The 26477-nt window shown below is 43.5% G+C and overlaps 1 protein-coding gene across 2 annotated transcripts in view; it reads right to left on the reverse strand.

The window, feature by feature from the left end:
* Nucleotides 1–26477, reverse strand: part of LOC308309049 (mannosyl-oligosaccharide 1,2-alpha-mannosidase IA) — a 295341-nt gene that overhangs the window by 25538 nt on the left and 243326 nt on the right. Inside the window, exons 5-7 of one of the 2 annotated variants that reach the window (XM_080754512.1) lie at nucleotides 4598–4692; nucleotides 487–613; nucleotides 106–199 (exon numbers count right to left, since the gene is read on the reverse strand). In XM_080754512.1, coding sequence (XP_080610638.1) covers nucleotides 106–199; nucleotides 487–613; nucleotides 4598–4692 — 316 coding nt within the window. The remainder of the gene's footprint in view (nucleotides 1–105; nucleotides 200–486; nucleotides 614–4597; nucleotides 4693–26477) is intronic. The other variant, XM_080754513.1, reaches the window with a different exon arrangement.

Genomic DNA, 26477 nt, shown 5'->3' on the forward strand with positions numbered 1-26477 from the left:
AACGTGAATATTCGACATCGGTGAACAGCGTCGAATAGTGACTTTGCTATTCGAATATTCGAATATTTGGTGAATGCCCTACAACAAACAAAGTACTGTACTTACGCTGGACCCAGTTGCCACTGACTGGACTGAGGAAATTGGGGTAGAGACCGTGGGGCTTTTCAATCTTATTCAGCACCTTTCTGATGTTCATCACCTGCAGAGACACCATAGGAGAGCCACAGAACATCAGAGCGTCAGATTTCATCATTAGATTGTTATTGTATCACTGCCTCAGGGCTGAAAGGCATCATCTGCCGTAAATTGGTGCAAAACAAAACAAAAATGTTACACGCTATTAAATGTACTGACAAAAGTTCGCTTGATGTTCAAGAGAATCAAATCAATAGAATCCAATGCATCCTTAAACATTAAACAAAACGGTTTCATAGCTACAATTTCCAGAATATACTGCATTTAATACAGTCTATACATGTGGCCCACCTTTTCTGTGTATATGGGGTTGCCAGTGAGCTCAGACAGGTGTACAAACTCAAGGTGCAGGGTACCAAACTCAGCCAGAATGCTGCTCCCTGCGGACGCCCAACCCCAACTCCAACTGGTGCCACTGCAACAGAAACCACACCACAGCAAGTGAGTACCATAAACACACACGCACATGATTTAATTTGTAGGCCTAATCTCTTATGAAAGAACATATGGGATGTGTGTAAATCAGTTTGTTTGGATGCGGGCCAGGTGCACAGGACAAGACAAACCAAAGTTTCAAGATAGCCACAGTGGTTGGAGTGGTTACAAAAAAGCAACAGATTTGAATGTGTATCATATGCAAATAAAGGTGAGAGCAGCGCTCTGAAATCCCGAGTCGGTAGAGGCAAACACTTGACATAGCGTGAGAGCGGCTCAACTTATTACAGCGCATGGTGGTACAGTATGTCATGTACTGTATCTACTAGAGAGGGACGTGTTTTACAGTCGTTTCTGACTTCATGAGACACTTCTACAATATCACGTATATATTTATTGTAGACTGCCTCCCGCCGAAGCAGTTCATCCACTTGATCCATGGGCTTCTTTTAGGGACAACTCACACAGATATTGCGTTGTTCATCACACTGTCTGGAGTGTACGTGTGCCACAGCTGGAGAAAGACGCTATACTCAAGTCAGTACTCAGACGCTGCTTAATGCACCGTAAGAGTGGTAGCAGAGCTAAGTAGACTTGGGCGAGAGGCGTACTTGCTTTTTTCAGATGGCAATCGATAACCATCTACATCTCCAGAGAGCTGGAAAAGGCATTAGGCACACCTGTCCAGAGTACATTGATCTATTGTAATTTTGGCTATAGCAGCTTCAAACACTTGTTTCGGTTCAACGAAGGTCTGCAATACAATTAATTGTTCTGTTGTTTTATTTCCTCAGTTCCCTGCCGATGATAACTAACGCACCAGGCTAATCAGAGGTCTGTTACAGTATTTCATTTAGTTATTCTTAATGTTAAATTGGTGTAATCGATGTAGGAAAGTTATAAGTAATGAATTCTACTGTAGTAGACAGACAGGCTGACAGACAGACAGACAGACAGACAGACAGACAGACAAGACAAGACAAGACAGACAGACAGGGTGGGGAAATTAGGAAGCATGATACACAGGACAGCTACAGGTAGCTATTGTTGTTTTGGTATGAGGCGATGGAGGCGTGACGTGTGAAGCAGACTTGAGCCACCGGCGAGCAAGCTAATGACAGTTGCCGTGCCTGAACGTTGCAAATTCTGCTTCAGCCAACTCAGTGCCGAGTTATATTCCGATAGAGACAAAATCATAAATCCTCGACCCCACACTTTCGGTAGCTAGGACATGTCTACACCGTCTTGCTCACGGTCCAAGTGAACACAGCGGAGTGCTCCCTACCCTCGGTTCAGCCAATCACAAGCTGCTTGTTAAGGGTAGAGAGACAGTTAGGTTTTAATTTAGGACGCATCATCAGTAGTGTTCCTCCAGGTCATGGGGTGTTTTGGCCATTACACTAAAATGGAAAAAAGGAAAAAATAAAATAAAATAAAAAAGGAAAAATATATAGGACAGATACAGGGCACATAAATATAGATGCATGTATGATATACAGTCTGTCAGTAATATCAACATACTGTCTGTATGTTTAAGAGGAGGGATGTAAAGCAGGGAGAAAGTATGCGGTGGTGGGGATTGGAGCCTCAGGGGGAATTAAGAGTTTGTAAATCACATGAATGCACACCCATCAGAGTGGTATCGATCGGCAGATTTGGCACGTTATTATATTAGATATTTTTGAGACATTCATATATTAAAAACGCAATTCTTGCTCCCACAACTAACTACGCATGTGTGGCTTGCTCAGGGAGGCAGAAGGTTTTTATGCTGAGGCAGCGCTTATTGTCGGGCAGCATAACACACCCAACAGCCCCTAGGGAGTAAAAAGTGAATGCTCATCGGTGGCAGTTCAGTGTCCTGCTCATGGACACTTGGACACGCAGCCAGGAGCAGCCGGAGGTCGAAGTGGCTCTACTTTTCCGGTCTACCTCTTGAGCTACTGCCGCTCCTGACAGTAGCTGTCAGGTCTACAAAATACAAACACAGTTGACTGAGAGCTTTTCAGAAAATGGAAAAGAAGAAGTTGTGTTCCAATCGATCCAATTGTGGCCATTATTTAGTCATAAGCTCTTGTTGATATTTTTAGTTCAATATTCATGACATGCTTAAACACTTTCACTTTCACTTTCAAACATATTCCAAAATAGCAAACAATTGCGAATGTCACAACACGTTGCATCGTGATGCATTGTGAGCTTGGACATCAAGAGGTTTTGCTACTTTTGTATGACACTACATTTACCAAAAAAACATTGAAATATAGAAATATGAGGTTTCTGCCAGACAGCAAAGACATTTCACAATGTTTTTTTACACGCCAACGAAGGAAGACCATGTGCCTGATTCATAAAGCTGATTGTAAATAGTGCCTAGATAAAGTGACTAAAGTGTAGATTCTCTAAGCACAGTCTGACATGCGATTCACGAAAGCGAGTCTACAGAATTGATTTGTATGTATTTCGGGTGTAACATCTTTTTGCCTGAAAGTCACAAGCGCACTCCCACGTACCATAGATCATCCACAGGAATCACACTCGTAACGTGGGAATTTGCATAAATTCCTATGGATACAAAGTCTGGGCGTAAACAGTGAATCAGGCCGCATGTGTCTCGGACGGTGCACTCTTCGACACCCGGTGCCATGAGCTGTTCAGTGTGGGCACAATCAGCTCACTCGCTTGCCTTACAACTCACTCGGTCACGCCTCGCGAGCTTCACCGCCTCGCTGTCAGTGCACCTGATTCAAAAGGTCATACCGGTACATTTGTTGTAAAACGCAGGGCATCGAGAGAATGTCTGTGTGTGTTTCTTTGTCTGGATGTTTGCATGTGCACACCTGCCTGCCTGTATCTGTATGTTATGTATATCTCTGTGCACACACCCCACATTACCACACAACAGGGAGCCCGGGTTCTTCCCAACCCATCTGTACTGAAGGCCCACTTTGGGTGATGTAGCGGGAATTAATTGTAGAATCGGGTAATTAAATTTGCCAGCAGATGTCCAGCTAGGCTGGCAGGTTAATTGCGAGCAGGTGGATGGTAGAGGTGCCAGTGAGTCTTCTGAGAAGATTTAGATGAACAAATGGGATGGAAAATACTGAGAAGGAAGACAGCTTATGTCCATCACTGACTTCACAAAGACCTTTCTGCAAACCACAGCCCTCTGTGAAAACTGGGGACATTTCACACTAAAGGACTAGTATTGACAACATTTATTATCATGCTGTCGGAAAGTTGCGCATTCAAGCCGATATAGGCAGGGATCGTGGATTGTATGTGAAAGTTATATACATCAATAATTTAGCCGTTACGAAAATAACTATTAGTCTGAATTAGTCACATTTCTATGAATGAGCCTATCTCCATGTTTGTAAATCTACAATGAGGAGGCAACACAGAGGGTATAGTTAGAAAGGAGGTGATTTGAATGACAGAGTAGCCTTCTTTTATTATCACCATCCATCACTTTGACAGATATTGTTTTCCTTCGTGCCCTCGACACTTATTGGTTATAAGCAATATTCCTTGTCAGATTGTCAAATCTTGGAAATGAATTGAGCGCCTAACCCCATCGTACAAGAATATCTGTGCTGGCCCATTCAAACCTAAAATCTGAGCAAAGGTCATCTATAGTGAAACGTCAGTATTAACACTGCAGAGACAGGAAAGGGCATTCTGCAAAACAATAGGACTGCATTTTAAACAGGGCTATATATATCCCTGTAACATTGAAACCCAGCTTTCATGTGGGCTGGGACACTGAACGAGTAACCCCGACACCGTTCGCTACATCAGGGGCTGGCCCTCGAGGACGAGAGGCACGTGTTGCCAAGATGAACATATTGCCAACACAGGCATGGCTTCTAATCACCGACGTCCGACCTCATAAGCTGACGGTGTGTTCTGTGAGAGACTGGCAGAGGGCTGTTGGAGGTGAGGGCTGGCTGGTGTCAAGGCTCACCTCCCCAGGTTGATCACGCCTCGTGGGATCCCCGTCGGTGTGTTGAAGGCAGGCAGCAGCTTCTCTCCCAGCTCCATTACCTTCCTCTTGTACAGCTATAGGAGACAAAAACGAGAGAGGAGAAAGAATTAAGTGAAATGCGCAAATATACAGAATGTGACCGAGAACATTTGTGTGCATATGGCTCAATTATTACCCATCCACACTCTCAACCAACGTCTTACACACGTACGTTACTATGGGACTGTAGAACAATTATGTTGAATCGACCACAAAAAAACAATCAACCACCTGTTTTTTTTAATCTTAACGATACAGCCAACCTCCTTTTGTTTATAACGAAATGTGATGACAACACTATCGACTTCTTAGAGCTGATGCTTTACAAGAGTACCGGTGGTGATCTTGAAACTATTCGTCGTAAATCCTGGAACAGAAACATTGTTTTAAGCTCAATACAGACAGCTCACTTGCAATATCCCTCGTAAACTCTGTCCATCAGCCCTGGCTGTTACCTTGACAGTGAACAGATTTGGAAGTCAATCTTGATGAATCTTTAAATATCAAGAAACTTTACACAAACATCAAAACTAATCATGTGAATTAAATCAAGGACAAAGTGGAGCTCTAACAGGATTGAAAGATTGAAAGCATATCAATGTAGTCAAAAATAGCACAATTAGAAATCTCTCTTCACAGGTTGGGCTTAGAAGATAAAGGGGCAACATCGACTGCAAGTCCAATTAACAGGCCACCAAATCTCCGTTTATCTCGCAAAAATACAAAAATAAACAGTAGGGGGAAAGACAACGATAGCAACACTGAGCCAAAGAGATGGGGGGGGGGGGGGGGGGGGGGGGGCTCAACCCTAGAGAGAGAGAGAGAATAGGCTAGACAGACATACTGTAGCAGATGAGAGACAGAGCGCATTGGGAGACAAAAGAGACATGGTAGACAGTAAGTACCCAGAGGGTTCAGAAAAGACCAAGAAGAAATTTTAATTAGAGGGATGGTGAGAGAGAGAGAGAGAGAGAGAGAGAGAGAGAGAGAGAGAGAGAGAGAGAGAGAGAGAGAGGGAGAATACCTTACCAGTGACTCAGCAGTATGAGCAAGGAGAGAAGATCAAATATAATATGTCGTAAAGAAATAAAAAAGCAGACCTGCATTATTTGGATTATATATTGCAATTAATGCTACTTTATTTATTTATATTTTTTATCCTTTTGGCCTTAATTTAGTATAATATTTGCTCAGCTCTTTGAAGCATTAGCTAATATCTCTGGTTTGCAAATGCATTTTGTTTGTCAGAAGATGTTAGGTTTAAGCCAGCAGCATACTTCAAAAGAAGTAGATTCTTTCCCTACAGCTTCAGCAGGTCTTGCCTAACTGAAGCTCTCCGAGGACTAAAATATTGTATACTCTATGCCACTGTTTCCCAAACACTGGGTCAATCATTTAAGTCTTATTTCATGGTAGAAAAAATATATAAATTATTTGATTTAGCAATATATAAAAATGGGGTTTGAATAGCTGAAATGAATCTCTAAAGATCACTGCCAATATTTCAATTCATGACGTCATGGCCAGGTGCACCCAAGGTTCCATCAAAGTTCACCTACAAAGTAACATCTTTAAAAGAAAATGTCACCTTTACAAAATGCGAAGAAAATATTGCACACATACATTCTATTCACGTGCTTCAAGTGCCAATTTAATGGCTAGCAGCTACAAGGTCATTTTCAAAAGGGGGGGAAAAAAACTACCATGAGCCCTGGGCTATACGCTCACACACATCTGTAGGCCTATTTGAGTGACTGCTGGGTGATGTGTACTGTTACGAATTGCTGCAATTACTATGGTAAAGGTATTTCTGACAGCCTTATACACAAAGTGCTTTGGTGCTGCATAGAATCCCTGGACTACAAGTCAAAGTCATTTTTTTTAGATAATTCAGTGTATTCATACAGTATACAGTACCATCCCATATCGCCCACATTACACACACAGACAGAGGCGCCACGTTTTGTCCATGCCGCGGGGGGCTGAAGCCATATCGAGCGCTACCCCCCGCCCGTTTGCATACACGCAATTAGGCTATAGGAGCGCTCCGCGGGGTGCCGCAACCCCACAGCCCCCACAGACTTGCCTCCTATGCGCGCACACGCACACACACGCACGCACGCACGCACGCACGCGCGCGCACACACACACACACACACACACACACACACACTATATTTTGGCAATACAGTGAAACAATAACAAGAGTATTCTCATCACCAGAAGTCATTGTGTGTTGCTCTATGCACTGGCCCAGTCCATGCATCTATGCATGCTTACCTAGAATGCCCTGCTCTGTCTGTCTGTCTTCCCTCTCTACTGGGAAAAGGCCCAGGGTGTATTTACACTCACATCCTCATTATTTCTGCTAGTATCAATATAGCAGGAGCTGGCTTTGATAGAAACAGTATCTATTTACCCTGCCTTCGTGCATGCGCACATGCGTGCGTGCATGTATCTGTGATGCTTGTCATTTCTCCTTCAGTCACCCTCTGTCTTTCTTATTGATCATATTCACATAGTGTCCATTCTGCTCTGACATCATCATACTTGGGACAGTGAGGTATATATGATGGGCATAAATAAGAGAAAAGTGGCGGGCATGTGAATATGGTCAATTAAAGAGATAACTAATGACTCCAAGCCAAGGCCGTCAGCAAAGCGTGCGCACACGCGTGTGTGTGCGCGCGCTCACACACACACACACACACACACACACACACACACACACACACACACACACACACACACACACACACACACACACACACACACACACACACACACACACACACACACACTATATTTTGGCAATACAGTGAAACAATAACAAGAGTATTCTCATCACCAGAAGTCATTATGTGTTGCTCTATGCATTGGCCCAGTCCATGCATCTATGCATGCTTACCTAGAATGCCCTGCTCTGTCTGTCTGTCTTCCCTCTCTACTGGGAAAAGGCCCAGGGTGTATTTACACTCAAAGCCTCATTATTTCTGCTAGTATCAGTATAGCAGGAGCTGGCTTAAGAAACTAGTGTCCGACCGATAGACTTTTTTTTTAAACGATACGATACCGATACAAGAGAGGGGGCCCATCACCGATACCGATACGATACCGATATAAAATATTTTTGAAAAAAAAATAGAAGAAAAAAAAAGTTTTTTGAAAAAAAATGTTTTGAAAAAAAAAAAAAAAATTTAGGGGGGGGCCCTTTTTTTTAGGGGGGGCCCTTTTTTTGGGGGGGGGGCCCCCTCGCGGGGGTTAATCCGTCCCTGGGATCGGCCCTCGCGGGGGGTTAATGCGTCCCTGGGCTCGGCTGACACAAACACAGTACAACGTCAATTCACCATACAGTAACGGAGGAGGGAAGCGCACTTATGATCTCCAGTCTATGGATTATACACAGCCTACTATTGGGGAAGGAACACAGAACCATGGACTTTATGATTCTTTAACACATAACCACAGACGTTATGACTCTTTAGCGGCGAGGCACTAGGGGTCGACGGAACGTTAGAGTATTAGCTTGTTTGGTAGCTAGCAGAACCATAGCATGGATGTTGAGTGACACAGACAAATCCCACCCGACATTGAATCACTGCATTGGAATCCACACTGAACTGAACGGCTAGTTTATTATGCCATATGCCACCTCACTGCATTTGGTGCATAATCATGCAGGGCTGAAGGCTGAAGGCTCATTGCTTATATGTGGCATGTGGCAGGGCGCGCTCTGCTGGACAATGCTGGTCATTACATCATTCAGTTTCAGTTTTTCAGTTTATTTTTATTTATAGTGCAATCATCACCCCAAGGGGTCTCTGTGCACTTCACAGCAGTACAACAAGTGATTAAAAACAGTCATACAACATCAACATCAGTATGTATAAACAATGATACAACAAAAACATTAGTAGCAAAACAACAATAATAATAACAATAAATGATCTAGCATGCATGGTGAAATAATAACCATGTGGCAGAGCACGGCTGCAAAAGTGTCTAGATCAGAATAATTAAAATCAAGGAGTTCAACTCACATTAAAGGGGAAGACCACCCATTTTCAATATTGAAATATGTCATTAATATACCTTAGAGGAGTTGTGTGGAAATAGAAAAAAAGTTCCCCCCCTTCTGTGTTGCCTAGAACTGGAGGATTGATTTTGGGGTTTGTATTGTAAATTACAACTTGATGACATCACACATTGTACTTTCCAATACAAACCCCAAAATCAATCCTCCAGTTCTAGGCAACACAGAAGGGGGGGAACTTTTTTTCTATTTCCACACAACTCCTCTAAGGTATATTAATGACATATTTCATTATTGAAAATGGGTGGTCTTCCCCTTTAAGTACAACTAGGGAGAACCATAATGCAGGGTGAAAAGATGGGTTTTCAGCCTAGATTTAAAAATGGCCAGAGTGTCGGCATCTCTGACAGCTCGGGGGAGAGCATTCCAGAGATGGGGGGCACGATGTGTGAATGCTCTGCCCCCAACAGTTGTTTTATTATAACTTGTGACAGTCAGTAGACCAGCATCCTGGGAGCGCAGTGGTCTTCCAGGGATGTAGGGTTCTATTAAGCTGGACATGTAGGATGGGGCAAGTCCGTTTAAGGCTTTATATGCCAGGAGCAGTACCTTAAAATCAGCTCTGGCCGGTATTGGAAGCCAGTGTAGTGATATGAGTGTTGGTGTAATATGATCGAATTTTCTTTTCCTTGTAAGTACTCTAGCTGCTGCATTTTGGACTAATCTGAGGCCATGTGTTGCTGTTGTTGGTATACCGGAAAAAAGGACATTACAGTAATCTATTCTTGAAGTAATGAATGCATGGACCAGAGTTTCGGCATCGGGAAGTGAAAGGATTGGACGGATTCTGGCTACGTTGCGCAGGTGAAAGAAGGCTGACTTTGTTATGCTTTTTATATGAGGTACAAATGATAGGGATGGGTCGAAAATTACTCCTAAATTTCAAACTGCTGGTTTGTGGATAATTGAACAGCCATCGAGATTTAGTGATGTGTTGTTGAATAGATGAGTGTGTTTAGCTGGGCCGACAAGCAACATCTCTGATTTGCCAGAGTTCAGTAGCAGGAAGTTTTGGTTCATCCAGTTTTTAACCTCAATTAGACAGGTTTCAAGGTTATGAATATTTGATGGGTCATTTGCTGTGATGGGGATGTGAATTTGAGTATCGTCTGCATAGCAGTGGAAACTTATGCCAAACTTTCTAAAAATATTTCCTAAAGGTAGTATGTAGAGGCAGAAGAGGATTGGACCTAGGACTGAGCCTTGTGGGACGCCGTATTTGACACTGGAATGGTCTGACATAGTGTTATTAAAAAGTACACGCTGGGTTCTATTTGAAAGATACGAGCGGAACTAATCAAGTACAGGACCCCTGATACCAACCAAATATTCTAGCCGATCCAGGAGAATAAAATGATCGACTGTGTCGAAAGCGGCACTAAGGTCGAGAAGCAGCAGGAGAGAGGTCTTGTCTGAGTCTATTTCCATTAATAAATCATTAGTAACTTTGGCTAGTGCCGTTTCTGTGGAGTGGTGAGATCTAAAACCGGACTGAAATTTATCGAAAAGATTGTTATGAGTGAGGTAGGCTGTAAGCTGACTGGACACAACTCTTTCCAACAGTTTGGACATGAATGGGAGATTGGATATGGGTCTATAATTTGCAAGAATGTGTGGATCTAGATTGGGTTTTTTGAGTAGAGGTTTAATTAAGGCGGTTTTGAAAATGGATGGAACCGTGCCGCTGTTTAGAGACTGATTTATAATATGCAGAAGTGGAGGACCTAGTGCTGGGATTAACTCTTTGAATAAACTGGTGGGAAATGGATCTAATAAGCAGGTGGTAGATTTGGAGGTAGAGACCAGTTTATTGAGAGTTTATTAATAGTACTTATTGAGAGATGACAGGGAGAGAAGAAGCAGCTTATGAGTTGTATTGTTGTAATGTTGCCGGGGTAGCTTCTCTGGACGTTACGTACTCGCAAGGGCACCATAACAGGCGCCCACAGAAGAAAGTAGACCAGTAGTAGTAGTAGTACACAGTAGTAGTAGTAGTAGTAGTAGCAACAGAACTGGAGCACAGCAGAGAACGAGACTTACCAACCAGGCCCAGAGTATGGGCCTGTGAGTTGGATCGGCGCACGATCAGTATAGATGGTGATGGTTTTGTAGTGTTGGATCCATACGGTGTGTAGTGGATTCTTCTGAAGATGTTTGTTGACAGTTAGCAAGCTGTCAGGCAGGCTACCGGCCCGGGTCGTTAGCTGTCAGTGTCAAGACGCTATGCTTCCGTGACCGGCGAAACAAACAAGACGACAACTTTTGATCGATAGGACCGATCGTTAAAAAAATAAAAGTAGGTTAAAAAAGGCTAGTATGGCAACGTGGCCGTAGGTGAAATCGTATAAAAAGAAGTCTTAAAAGTGTTAAAAATAGCCTATTTGTGAGACGCTGTCACCGAGCGGAGCAGAACGCCAGCGCATGCGTAGTCAATGTGTAGTCAGTGCCCTCATACACTGTTCAATGCGCTAGGCTTAGTTTTTATTATATCGGCGGGAAATTTCACCGATACCGATATAAACCGATATGCCCAAATAAGGCCATATCGGGTACCGATAATCGGCGGCCGATATATCGGTCTCTCACTAATAGAAACAGTATCTATTTACCCTGCCTTCGTGCATGCACGCGCATGCGTGCGTGCGTGCGCGCGTGCGTGTATCTGTGATGCTTGTCATTTCTCCTTCAGTCACCCTCTGTCTTTCTTATTGATCATATTCACATAGTGTCCATTCTGCTCTGACATCATCATACTTGGGACAGTGAGGTATATATGATGGGCATAAATAAGAGAAAAGTGGCGGGCATGTGAATATGGTCAATTAAAGAGATAACTAATGACTCCAAGCCAAGGCCGTCAGCAAAGCGTGCACGCACGCACGCACGCACGCACGCACGCACGCACGCACGCACGCACGCGCGCGCGCACGCGCACACACACACACACACACACACACACACACACACACACACACACACACACACACAGGGTTCAAGCTGTGATTATTTTGCAGTTATTTATTGTTGTTTGCTTTTTTAATTTTAAATTACGTGGGTATCAATTACTGCAAAAGCCCTTTGGCTGGCATCTGTTCCGTGATTTATCATGCATCAGAGCACAAGCTACACCACAGGCCCTCAGCTCATAAATCCCTCTATATACTGTACTGTACCTCAATACAGACACACTGGTCCCTTGTGTTCTGACTGACATCTACTCTGCTCCTCACAGGCTGTCAGGGGTGTAATGTAACTACCGGTAACTTAAATACTGTACTTACAATTTTGAGGTATTTGTACTTTAGTTGAGTATTTCCAATTTCCAATACGTTTGGAAACCAGACAAATCTTCCAGTGCAAACATTTGTCTGGCCATGGCCAGGCTAGGGGAGCAGAACTCACAGAGGAGACACATGCACAAGCATGGACAAGAGACAGCTCATTTCATTACTTCCCTTTGCTAAGAATTCCCTGAGCGATAGTCGACATCAGCCCAGAGCGGAGTCTGTTTGTTCTGCTGGTTCTTCAGCCGCTGCAGAAGCAGAGCGGGTCACGCAGCCGGAGTGAGGACGTTGTCAGAACAGAAGAAAAAGATACAGAAACTATTCTAACCATTCTCCAGTTACCAGCCAAACGTCTCAATCCTTCTTCCAGGCAAGTGACGTGCCCAGAATCAAAATCTTAATAATTCTTTATCATCACACCACAGGATTACAGCCAGGGGTGGAAAATGTAATTTACTTAAGTAAAGGTATCAATACTGCAATCTAGAAATATTCAGTTAGGCTGCGGCCACACCAAAGTATGGTTGCCAGCTGATCAACTCTTTTTGTGCGCGGTTGACGCCTGTGACGCACCTGTCACTCACTTCCAGGACTCTCCCTGTATTCACCTTCAACTCACCCAATTGGACAGAGGGGGAAAATCGGCATCTACGTGCATGGAGAATTTATCTGCTTCAGTATAAACGTAACTTCTGCGCGGCACACAGAAATCCTCTACTGGCACGAAACCGCTTGTGCCAGTAGAGGCTTTGGTGTGACCGCAGCCTTACAAGTAAAAGTCAGGAATTCAAAATGTACTTGAGTAAAAGTACGAAAGTGTTTGCATTAAAATGTACATTAAGTACCAAAAGTATAAGTACAAAATGTTTGAAAATAGCAGATCCACAAGCTCACAACGCATCGCATTGTGACGCAATGTGAGCTTGTAGATCGGCTATTTTCAAATAGCCAATGTACAAAATAGGGCTAAAGTGGTTTATGTGTGTTTTATAAAATTATAATTAATATCTGCAAAGTAACTAGTGACTAAAGTTGTCAAATAATTGTACTGCAGTAAAAGTATAATATTTGGCACCTGATACACGTGTTATCATATCCTTGCTATGGGACTGTTATCAAAATTGTCATACCTTAGAGAAGGCTCAGTAGTCAGACTACCAGCTACCAGTAGCTGGGTAGTCCCAATATCAACCTTAATATCAGCCGAGAAGAAAGAAAAAAAAAGTTGCTCCCGAAGCGAGATTCGATACCGCGCCCAGTGACATCAGCCACCCGACGCTACCGTTCACGCCACTATAGACGACGGAGCCGCGCCGATGAGCCCCGTGAGGAGCCGCCGAGGCGAGCGATAGCGAAGCCGAGTCGCCGCGACAAGCGGTGCGAACGGCGCCTGAGCCGACTCAGCGGCGTTACCGAATTATGTGCCGTTATGGACAGAATAGTAAATTTTGACCAGGGGACTGCTCAAATAAAGCAGTATCCACGTTGTCAAAAATAAGAGCAGACAAAAGAACGAGCGATTTCTAACCGTCTCGTTAGCTCAGTTGGTAGAGCATTGGACTAGTAAAACTCAGACCCGGGTTCAATTCTCACAGGGAGCCACCAGTACGTTATTCCAGAGAACGTGCGTTGGCGCATGCGCATTGCAATGACAAGTCTATGGGTGATATCGGAACTACCAGCTCCTGGTAAATGGTAGTCTGACTACTGAGCCTTGGCCAAGGCATGACAGGGGTGATAACAGACCCATCCCAAGGGAGGATAACACGGGGAAGTAAAAGTACTGGAAATTGGGAACCGGGAAACGCTAATAGTATTTAGCGTTGATCATTTTAATGTGAGAAGCAGTACATTTGTAGAATCAGTAGAATCATAAAAACACGGGTGTGATGTTGAGACAGTGTGCTAATAGATGGTGTGCACTCACATGAGATGTGTCTTTAAGAGAGTGGCATGGGAGGTGTATTTCTTAGGGTAAAATGACAATTTCAGGACACATCCTCAGCAGTGTACCTTTGAATGATGGGGTGTTTCAGCTTTCAGGAAGTAAACAAAAATACACAGCAGGGAAGACATATTCGCATATTATAACCACACCTGGGGGTCTAATAGAGTAATGTTAACTCCATAGACATACAAAACAGAAAAAGTTCAAAATCATGGCACCACCTTTTAAGATTTGCCCAGTTGTAAAGTGGCTGACATCCCAAGTGGCATAGGAAGAGTGTATCTTTGTGGTATATTGTGCGTTCCCAGAGGACGTTCCCATACCAAGGTCACATCTCCCACCAAGATTTGTCATGCAGCTACATTAAGTACGCTGAGCACACACGCCAGTGGCATGAATCAGCGCTTCTCAGCGTTGGGGACCAGAGGTCCATGTCTGCAACTCAGACAGTATACGTGCAAATGGAACCAAATGGACCAGTAAGGATTTTACAGGTCCCAGATATAGCAAATAGTATCAAACGAGGGTCTGTGGTCTGAAACGGAACTTAAAAGGGTTGGGAATCACCGGTGTAAATGAGGCCCCCCCCTCCAGGGAGGGCCCCCTTTGGACCCACCAATTATGGTGTCCAACATAGACTACGATTGTCTTATTAACCTTCACTAAGATGATAGGTCAGAGTTAAATCTTGTACAAAGCCAGTAAGTCATGTTGGCCTAATGGTGAAATGGGAATAATGGGAAATTAATGCAACGTGCAAAGTATATGCTATGTGCATATTTTCCATGGGGAATGCAGGGGTTATACTGTAAGGCCGCCGGTAATTATTATAATTTTATCCCATAGGCCCCTTGTGACAGACTTGCACACTTACAGTACATGCCTTCCCCTGGCCTGGCATGGCCAGACTAATAGTGGGCTCTGATTGGTCTTCCACAACTCTGGCATGAGTGAAATGTAATTGAGTGCCAAAACCAATCCGATCAGGGATATTTTCTTTTCAGCTGTGGCAGATTCGTCTGGTTTCCAGGCTATTCTACCCCATCTATAATAATCATTAATAAGTACAAATAAATGTTCTAACATGACATTATTATTAAGTAAGTTAGTCCCAGATTGTCAGAGCGTGTACATGTAGCGTTACAGTTACAATATCTTTTCATTTGCAGATAGAGATATCTGACAAAGAAATGAATAAAAGAGGCATATATAACCTACCTCTACAAAGAAGTAAAGCGCGCAGGTACAGAGGCATATAGACTGTTTCACATTTTTCTCCACATCTCCACATCTGACACTTTCTCAGGAGAGACGGGTTTATTATTTATTCTTAAATTCTCGTCTCAAGTACAAACACCCTAAGGGTGCAGTCACACAGAACTTTGATTCTGCCTATGCAGCGGATTCTGCATTATTTATTTATTTATTTATTTCCGGAAATCTTCGAATGGCAACAAACCGCTCTGTTCCCACTGAAAATCACTGGCAATGTTGAAAACGTATAAGTTCAAGTAAATTTTATTGCCGCAAACCAGGTTGGTGGTGTTTAGTTTCAGTACAGAAATGTGTTGCAGCTCTGACAAAACAAGGATCAAGACACAAATACATGAAGACATTTACACCATTACCACTTCCAACAATAAAACATAGAAACAAGAAAAACAAGACAGACGGCCATTTAGTTAGTGTGAGGGGGAGAGGGAGAGGGGTACTGAGGGAGTTCAGAGTTCGTATGGCTGAATGGTAGAAACTGTCTTTGAAGCGGGTGGTCTCGATGTGAATTGATCTATATTGTTTCCCTGAGGGTAGGAGCTGGAACAGGAGGTGGGCTCCTAATGTGGGCTATAATGACATGATGTCCCAAATATTGGAAACTCCAATTGGCCCACACTTTAAAACCTTTGCCATAGCTTTCGTTAAGATCCCAACATGGGTTCTTCTGCCACCTCTTTTCCCTCCTAACTCTGTAGCATTGAGGAGAAATTCACAAAACTGATGAGACAGCTGATGGCGTTGACGTTCACGTAATGTGGCAATAAAATGACTGCAATGATGTGACTGGGAGGGGGTGGGGGGGCCTTTTCTAAAATGCATTATAGCGCTCGGCAGGAAACTGTTACACTTCGTCAGTCCCGCAAATCTCTCTCCTGTGGTGTCACTCGCTCTGAGTAATAATGTAGGCCTTTAACGGGAGAATAAAGTTCTGTCTCTTCATGGCTGTCGTTTTGGCTGCCATCTCACCAGCTCTTTGCTTTTATGGCAGTGAAAGGTTGGAGAAGGAGTAGGGAGGAGGGGCTGAGCTGTTAGGGGTTAACCCCTTAAACCCCAGCCATTCTGGAGGAAACATTTGCCAAAAATAGCCAATCTACAAGCTCAAAATATATTGTTATTTTAAACTTGTAGATCAGCTACAGTATTTTTGGCAATGAGATGTGGTGTAGATGGAACAAATCGGTCCAAGTACTGTTGTAACACAAGTCCAGAACTTGATAGTCTGAACACAAAGAGGAATCAACAAAGTACAGTTGTCGAAAGCATTCTGTGGTTTGACGCTCAGGAGGATTCGCGTCACATATTTTGATCTCTGTGTACTGTACAAGTCGAGGATTATGCGAAATGCAGGGCACAGCGTTCGCGCGACACAAGCTCGGCACTGCAGCAAGTTCCAGCGGAACTAAAAATAACGGGTGACATTTTGAGAACATTGTGATGTCGCTTGTTCGAGGACAGGAGAACTTCCTTTTTTGTGACCGCAGATGAATAATTCCAAACTTCTGCATGTATGATTAACACGCCAACCTTTTGGGGAACATTCGCCCCCAAAATAGCCAAGCTAACAACGTGTCACATTTCAACACGTTGTGAGCTTGCCGCTATTTCCGAACAGACAAAGTGTCTATACAAAAGTTACTCGTTTGCAAATAAGTGTTGAGCACTAAAAAGTACGATATTTGCCTCTGAGATGTAGCATTGAAAGTATTGAAAATCACACCCAATGTGAAGTGAGCGGTGCCTTTGAATAGTTAATTTCATTAAGCTATATATTCATTCTTGTGTTGTCCACTAATGCTCAACAGCGCCACTTGGTCACCCAGCGGTATTGCAGCTGTTGAGGTTGTCCTCAAACATAGACCGTCCGAATACATACGTACATACGGGACATACACACTCGGTCAAGTGTTGGAGCACTGAAGCACCGCTCAAAAAGTAACATACTCGAGTAAAAGTAAACTTTTGACTAAAAGCACCACAAAATTGTACTTGTAAATGTACTTAGTTACTTTCCACTACTTGTCCCTGGAAGGCTCTGCAGCACACACAGGGATCACCCTGCACAGGCAGGCCCGGGGAAACACGACAGTGAGCAGATGAAGGTGTGTTTCTGCGTTGATGTAATCATGTTAGGGCACCTGTCCTCTCCCTCCCAAGGTCAGTGGAGGCAGCCCTCGTCTCTCTCCTTCTCTTTCTCGTGGGGATTCCTGTGCTGCTAAGCTGCCCCTCAGTCGAAAAGGGGCTATAAGCCCCTTTTCGACTGCAGTTTTAGCACCACACCACACCACACTACACCACACCACACCACACCACATAAAAATATCTACATTTTCCATTACACAAAAGTACCCCTATCGGTAAGAAACAAATTGACCCTTTTAACTGTGATTATAATACATAATACATTTGTATTAAAACTATCCTAATTATAATGCACTATAATGGATTATAACTGTGATTATAATACATTATAAAGTATTAATGTATTACTATGATAATTATAATATACTATAATAGATTATAATAGTGGTTATAACACAATATAATCTATTATCATGTATTACAACTATATCCTGGTGGTCTAAATGAAAACCCAGTGAGTGATCAGTCATTATGATGTGTTTGGCCCTGTGTGGCCTAGCTCAGACCTACTCTAGAGTGGATACTTTTTAGTACCCCGTTTAGTACCCCTTTCACACCACTCTACCCAGGACCCTGTAGTGGAAAACCTCACACAAGTGGGCGGTGTGGTGTGGAGTGGTGTGGAGTTGGGCCAGTGGAAAAGGGGCTTATAGCCCCTTTTCCACTGGCCCAACTCCACACCACTGTACTGTACTGTACCATACGCCATTTAGTCAGTGAGCCTCCACGCAGGGCCACGGTGCAATGTAACCCTGAACTACTGTACTGTATAACCATTTGCATACAGCACCGATAAATATTGACTGCACTGAAATGTTTAGGCACAGATGAAATGTCTCCAGTGCAGCCGTTTAAATGAAGATGGATGATTGAGCAATGATGCTCTGCTGAGGGGAGATCCGGTTTGAAATTGCATTAATTCAAATCACACAGCTGAGTTGAGGCATGGCTTTGGGATCGTAACTCTTTTTAAATCACAACAAGGCCATAAGGAGACCAGACACACACCGTTACCTCTACAAGAGTGGCACTTTCCATCAAGGAAGATAAAGGGTCAGAGAACTCATCAGTTGAATCTGGAATACACTGTTATTTATTTGTGTCTGTATTGGTACAATATGAGTATATGTGTGCATGTTGTGTGTATGCTTATATATTGAGTAGATGGTTATTGGTCAGTATCAAAAGAAACACAGACAGCATCTTTAAGGTTTTTCTTTACTATTTTGGTGATAATGGGCATAAGGTATGTTGCTCTCTCTCACACGCACGTACGCAAGGCACACACGCACGCACACGCACACAGGTATACTTCTTCCCTGGTGATGGGTAATCCTGCATTACAGCAGGAGAGATATCCTGTGTAGCAGTCAGAGATGTCATGGTGGACACTGAGTAGAAATAGTCCGGTACACTACAGTACAGTACAGTAACATCACTGCCAGTGTGGTAGTTGTTGCTCCTGCCTAAAACATTCAGCCGCAACAGTGTGACTGCATTATTTGCAGCATGTAAGTGAATAGAGTATAAACCTTACGTGGTTAAGACAGAATGGAAAGAAGGGTGTGTACGAAATGGAATTGTCATGTACTGCATGCATATTGCATACTATGTACTGTATACAAGTGGATGGCATGGACACTGAATTCTATTACATTGTATTCTATTTCTCACTGTGCCAGAGTTTTCCTTGAATCCTACAGTATGCCTAGAATAGAACAAGAAGTGAATGTCTCAATCGGCACAGCTGCCACATAGTGAGAGACATGATGGGCGTCCTCACTATGCTGTGCCTGTTAACTTGCAGTACAAGAGTCCCAGAGAGTCTCCCTCTGCCTATTGATGATGTCGGGACGGAAAGCACGGTGCATAATTTATGCAGAGCAGCATTGCCTGAGAGTGAGTGTCGAGCGAGCAAGAAGACTTCTGGAGGAGGAGGAGTACAACTAAATTAGATATGAGGACAGTAAATGTGTTCACATTACTCTGAGAGTGTACAAATGCAGCCAAATGGACCCATTCTCAGAGTTACAAAATGTTTAAATTAATGAGGATTTGTACTGTAAAGACAAGAGACACAAGAGATAAAAATGGAACTAGGCCTGGGAGGTTCCCGTTTCGACCCCAGACTCCTCCTGGCTTGAAGTGCACTTGAGCAATACACTCTCTAGCCAACTGTTAGAGCCTCTTGATCGCCTCCACCGTCTGTGTGCATGTGTGTGTGGACTGGTGAATGTGACGCACATTGTAAAGCAGCTTCGATAAAGGCGCTATAGAAATGCAAACCATTTAAATACCCAACTCAAATGAAAAGAAAGGGGAAAGAAAAGTGGTAGCTGCAAAATGAAGCCTCTTATGAGGTACTCTGTATTATTACACCTACAGTATAATGAAATGTACGCTTGCTTTGCTTTCAAATATGTACAAAACATAACCACCCACCCACCCACCCACGCACCTACCTTTCCCTTTGACCCGCAAAAATCGACCAAATACAAATTACTTCACAGCTCGCTAACTGCTGGCATTATATGGCGGTCATGGCTGTTATTATTTCCATGCCATTCCATGATGCAATTAGCGTGCCTACACAAGCTCTCTGCCTGGTGCCTTTACCCCTTGTAGATGACAGTCAGTTCAGCTCTCAACGTTCCCTCGAGCTTAATTACTTTGGGCAGGCAAGCATACGATATGGTGGTCCTCTATGTGGGTCTGCCAGTTAAAAAAAAAGAAAAAACGAAACCAACAACACACAAACATGTCCTATTGCAAGGGGATTATGCATAGAGTTTAAAGGCATGCATTCCAGTTGATTGACACTTGCATGATCAGTTGTTATGGGACTTTTTTTCTTTGCTTCAACCCTAACCCTAACCCAGTACAATATGGCAGGATTTTGCTCAGCCACACAGGGGCACTGTATGCTACAGCATTTAATTGGGATATCAGTGTGTATTTTGATTACTCCCTTGCTGTTGCGTGCCATGTCAATGCAATACAGTCTGCATGAAATTAGTTAATTTAAATTATATTCTTTTACACTATACTGCAGACAAATCCACAGAGCGCTGCCCTGTAGTTGCGGTGTCGCCGTGCCAAGCGGTGCCGTTTGACACCGCAGTTATGATTGCCGCTCTGTGGATTCGGCTACAGTATATAGGAAAGAGCAGGCAAAACGCTTTCCAGCAAATCCTGTAAGGATTAGCATTCAACTGTGCGTGTGCCGTCTTAGTTGAAAGAGAGAGAGAGAAACGTTGTCAACCTGCATGTAAAGATATCATGGACAACATCATAAACAATGAAGTGTGTGTAGGCTGCAGTTTCACGGGGCCCTGATGGCTCAATTTTGCCAGGGCCACCTCGTGAGTCTGAAACACTTCCACATGACTCTTTTTTAGATGCCGCCTCGCTGCGACATCACTGACGAATCTTTATTCTATACCTGCTTCAGGCCTGACACACATCATCCAGAACAAAAATAACAGATCCTCCCTGTCACGTAGCAACAGACACCACCTCTCATCTACGCGATGATGTCACGCACGGTAAGCCATCACACTCGCACCGTCCTCCCTGACACACAGACAGACCCACTGGCCCATCAATAATTCAGCCTCCAACCTGACTGACTGGCGCCCAAGCGGGGAACAACAACAAGGAGTACAGGATGCACACTGGCGGTTGCAGCGAGCACGCAGCTTTGAGAGGATGTCAGGTCCACTTCTCATTAGAGATGTGACAAAGGCCCTCTGAGGCCTGGCGTGGGAGGACAGGAGGCTCATCTTGGACTCACTAAGCCAGACAGGAGAGCTAACAGGTGCCTTTCCTACCCCGGCCGCCGCCTGACAACACTCCTCCAGAAACTCCAGGTAATCTGAGAGGTCTTGTTAAAAGTGTAGGGGAGAGACACTGTCTGAGTCTCTCCGTGCCGTGTTGTGTGGGGGGGGAGCGTCAGAGACAAAATCCCCTAGATTTGGTGATGGATTAAAGTTCCTCATACTTTTACACTATTTTAAATCTTTTCAGCGGCTTAGCATGAGGGACACAATAGTTAGACAGAATTAGCTAATCCTTCTCTATATGGCGCAAGACAAAATGCAAACAGAATTGGTCTGTTTTTGGATTACAGCTGTGAGACAAGAATTCATCATCTGCCTACATGTCATGTACTGTAGGAAACAGTTCTCCAGCAGTTGCCATCCAGTGTCTCCACAGCTCCTCCTACACACACTATATATTTGAAGGTCTACACTGAAGCAACGAGGGAGGTGAGCTTCCCTTGCTCCTGTACAGATACAAGAAGTTATGCTTAGCCAAAGCTGAGCAAATCGTCAAGGGCTAGCATAGCCAAAGTCTGTTTCTACGCTGCTGCTGCGACCACAGCTAGGCAAGCGATACCTACATAGTACCTACTGTACATATGAAATGTCATTCCACCATAGGTGTACATGACCTTGAATACACTCCAATGCTACTGTAATGGCAATATCTCTATGCAAAAGTATGTCTTATCTGCAGCTAAATGGCTATACTAGCACAAGAGACTGTGGTATTCTACCTTATTTATTTCTCTTTTGATCATGTACCCGATGTATATTTGACAATGTCTTGTTATCTGATGTGTTTCTTTTTTTATTTCTTACAGTACTTATTTACTTCCTTACTATCTCTATTATCTGCAGAAGTGTTTGACACTGGAGCAACTCAGACAGTAAAGCCTTTTATTTAGGTGCTAGTACAAAAAGAATCATTGAATGAGAGTCATTGGTAGAATCGCTTTTTATCTCTGTTCTCTATTCCTATGACTCAATTGAGGCATAGGAATTGCAGTTCAAACTGCAAAGCTTTTTGGAGCTTGTACTAAAAAATAAATCACCCACTCATTCACACCTGTATATCTTTTAACAATAAACTTGAACTTAAGGTTGAAGTTGATGCAATGAGGTGACATGTTGCTCATTCTTAAAAAATCACACCCGTGTGAAGTGGAGCTGTGTGTGTGTGTGTGTGTGTGTGTGTGTGTGTGTGTGTGTGTGTGTGTGTGTGTGTGTGTGTGTGTGTGTGTGTGTGGATCATGTGTACCGATTTTTGTGACATTTGAAGAAAATATGTAGGAAAAGGAGCAAAAAGTGTGTTTTGGAGAAAAATCAAGATGGCGGAAAATCTATCATGGCGCAAATGGGCGTGGCCTATATGGGGAGATGCGTCATGACCCAAGGAATCCAGGGAAAAAATATTTTTAATTTTCCGACCTACGGTTCAAGAGTTACAGGCCAAAACGTAAAGTGGGGTGTTATGGCGCCACCATGCGGCCAAATGACACAATTATTTTTTATTTAATCCTTGAAATCATTATGAACCTCCTCTCCAAGTCTTGAAACTCTAGCCCCTATGGTTTGCGAGAGACAAATAATTGAATGTGAGTTTTTGCGATTCCCATTATAAGTCAATGGGGAAAATTAATTCACTAATAAATTAATATCAATTAAACTATTGAACCTTTCTCTTAGCAAGTTACTAGCCCACGATTCCCGAGTAAGCCGGTCGATTTGACATATGGCGCGAGTGTGTGGTGGCAAAACTGTGGGACTAGTAGCGTGCCGAAGTTTAGGAAGTTCAGGCTACATACAGACACACAGACAGACACACAGACAGACAGACAGACCCACACAGCCACGTATAGGGAGCCTGTGCTTCACACAGCTCCAAAAAGAGAGACGGATGTGGACTGGAATTCTGTAAGGCCTGTAATGAGACTGAAAGAACAGAAAGGACAAACTGAAAGTGAAAGGGAGATGGGATGGTGGTGCTGTGGATGAAGTTAAGATGCAAACCAGTCACTGGAGAGACGGGGGAGGAGGGGTGTTGGTGTGTGTCTTCTGGGGCTATGACTGAGGCGAAGGGGAGGTGAGGCAAGACGGAGAGGATCAGACTTGTGTTATCTCTTTTGGCCCAGTGTCTCGCTGTGCATGGGTTCACGTATGGCTAGCGGCTGGTGGAGTGAGAGACAGAGAGGAGCAGAGCTTTTTCATGAAAAGTGCCTGATGGCAGAGCCAGGCTTCAAAGCAATGCCTGCTCCATCAAAAACTTAACTCAGGCGAGGATAAGGCCACACTAATGCCATGTATGTGGGCGGGCAGAGAATGCACAGTGAAAGAGAGAGAGAGAGAGAGAGAGAGAGAGAGAGAGAGAGAGAGAGAGAGAGAGAGAGAGTCAAGCATCTACATGTTTGCATTTGCACTGTTTCGTGTGCGTGCCTATTTCTCCATTTTAATACAGACATCAGGCTATGTGCATTCCAAGAGGACTCACAATGGCATGAATGATTTACTGGTGCTTACACAGTTTACACACGGTGGCTATTCTCGCCTCACTGTGTGCCCACAGCAAAAGAGGAACGCAATGAGACGTGCAATGTAGAGTGTGCTTTGAACAACAGTCTATGGCATCACATGTCGGAACATTCCATGACTTATTTCTCCATGTTTATTTGTCTTTGGAGTCAAGTCAGCGCTTTGAGTTATTAAAACTGTACAGTATGTACTGTAATGTATCCTGTTTGCACACTCAAATTATCATGTGGTCGCCATAGACTTTAGAGAAAATCCAATTCAACTTAACACTGCACACAGCCTGCGTGGCACAGATAACCGCCACTCCAACCCACAAAAGTGCACTGCCTTTTCCTGGAAATTGAAAAATCATCCAACAAACTAAAATTCACAAGTTCTTTAAATGTGTAAACAAACTAGGAAACAGCGTGCATGTTATTGTGACAGACAAAGTCCATACAGCATACTGCAGCAAATGGGAGAATGCACCATCGCTGGCATTCTGCTTGTTTACATTGGAATACGTTCAAGATAACAATACAGTTTGAGGAAATGATGCAAACAACACAAAGCTGCATTGTGCTAAATGACAGGCATATACCGGAGGACAGCTATGGAAAGCAAAATATATAAAGAGAGGGAGGTACTCAGTTACAGTAGGGAAAAACAAAGAGGTAGAAAGAAAGTACATTTTGAGCATTAGGTAGGCAATGTTATAACCACTGCAGAATTGGATATAGAAGCGACACACATGATTGAACTGAAATGCGAGGATGGGGAACATATAGGGGTCAGATTTACCACCACGGGGAACTGGAGATGAATGGAGGAGCTGATGGGATGCATTTCTACTGAGCACAATTCCATTCACACCATAAAGAAAAAAAATACAAAAAAGACAAAAACTATGACCATCAGTTGCAACATCACAACAATTACACTGCGGTGTGTGTGTTCTTTCTGTCCTGTCTACCTCTCTGGTGCGTCAGAAAACATGTTTGTTCCTGACATTTTAGCTCGGCCTCGCTAAACTCTGACATTATAGCACGCGCCTTCCTATCAGATAATGATGACATGATAATGCTGGAAGGGGTGATTTTCTCTCCACTGCAAAAATGATTCCACAAGCACTGCAGAAAATAAGCTTTATTTTCATTGAGTGTTGTGTTTCCCTTTACTGCTCGATGCAGAAACATGGACAATAGTTGGCTCATTTTATTTATCAGATCTTCGTGAATTTATTCAAAATCCTGTCCCTGTGGGCAATCTTCTACTTCTTCGCCGGTGCAAAATGGGAATACACGACACAGTGAAATCCCATGGGTGTTAGATGTAACTTTTGACAGTGTAAACATGGACCCATACAGGGTAAATCTACAGACTCTGAGAATGTAATTGTGCATGGTCTCTGTGTCTTTGTACGTTGTCGTGTCCCGACTCCCAATAATGAACCCAATAATAAATTATCATAAACACATTAAAGTTGCATTCCTATGAGCACGATGCATGGAATGGTGGTTTCATTTGGATTGTAAACCGTGCTGCCACATGCCATGCTCCTCCCAAACATACCTCACGGCGTCAGTTATCTTCCACTTAATAACGCTACAAAGACTGCAATTCCTAAACCATTTAGCCATTACAGCCGTTATTAAGTTGTCCCCTTAGGATATGGAACACATGGCGTATTCTTCACGGCCTTGCACAGGCGTTATGATGGATCCTTGTGACTCTTTAGGTACCAACCTCAATCCGTTAAGCTCTCGTCTTCTTCTGGGTCCACTTACCAATGTGCCTCTCTGCTCTGATTGGCCTAACAGGCTTCCTGTTGCCGTATGCACGCTGTTGCCATGGTTTTTGGCTAGGGCTGCGCCACGGTGTGCGCTAGCTCCATCTGTCTTGGGTGTCAGCTGGGGTGGAAATACGCTGTGATTCCACTCATTTTCTCACTGGGGGTAGCATCCATCCTGGTGCCTCTCCACTGTGTCTTTGTTGGCACACATAAACACAATTCTCTGCTCAAGTTCAGACAACAAAGAGGATTGGTTGTTTTGTTTTTTTGTGGCTGGACAAGCTCTTTCAATTCGAGAGAAAAAATAATGCAGAATGGCATAATGGCTTTGCATGATTCAGCTGCCAGAATACCCAGGTGCAGCATTCAGGCACTGGCACTGTGGAAGACAATAGAGCCAAGCTGACTCTGTTAGGAGCGGGGGTCTTGAATGTCACACATTACAGGGATACTTAACAATTTGAACCACTTAAACCCTACAGTATATACTTGATTCACCAAAGTAACCCAGGGCTCTATTAGGCCCCACCTCCACTCAATCAACAAGCAACGTGTTGCAACACAATATTGATTGAATGTTCACTGTAGAACAGGGATGCTACGGTATAGTGTTCACATAGTTAATTTCATGGAGCCCCAGTTTTATATGCTTTAGGCCACAGACTACCATCGACCGACTTTGTCTGGGACACTGTAAAATCATTAGAGTTAATGTAAACTGAGTTACAGGCCTGTAAGAGTCTGTTTGGTTCCCAACCAAACAGTATATCAATTGTTTGCTGGGGGCCACCTGTAGGCTGTAACCCCTTTCAAAGGACTCCTGGGGGTCCCTGGAACACACATTGAGAACCAACGACATGTCATTATAATGCCATGCCATTATCGTGTATCAAAGATGAAATTGCTAATTGAACACAACATTATGTTTATGCTTCATTGCATATTTTGATCATTATG

This window comes from Nannobrachium achirus (assembly GCF_963921795.1).
Source record: "Nannobrachium achirus genome assembly, chromosome: 2".
Classification (NCBI taxonomy): domain Eukaryota; kingdom Metazoa; phylum Chordata; class Actinopteri; order Myctophiformes; family Myctophidae; genus Nannobrachium; species Nannobrachium achirus.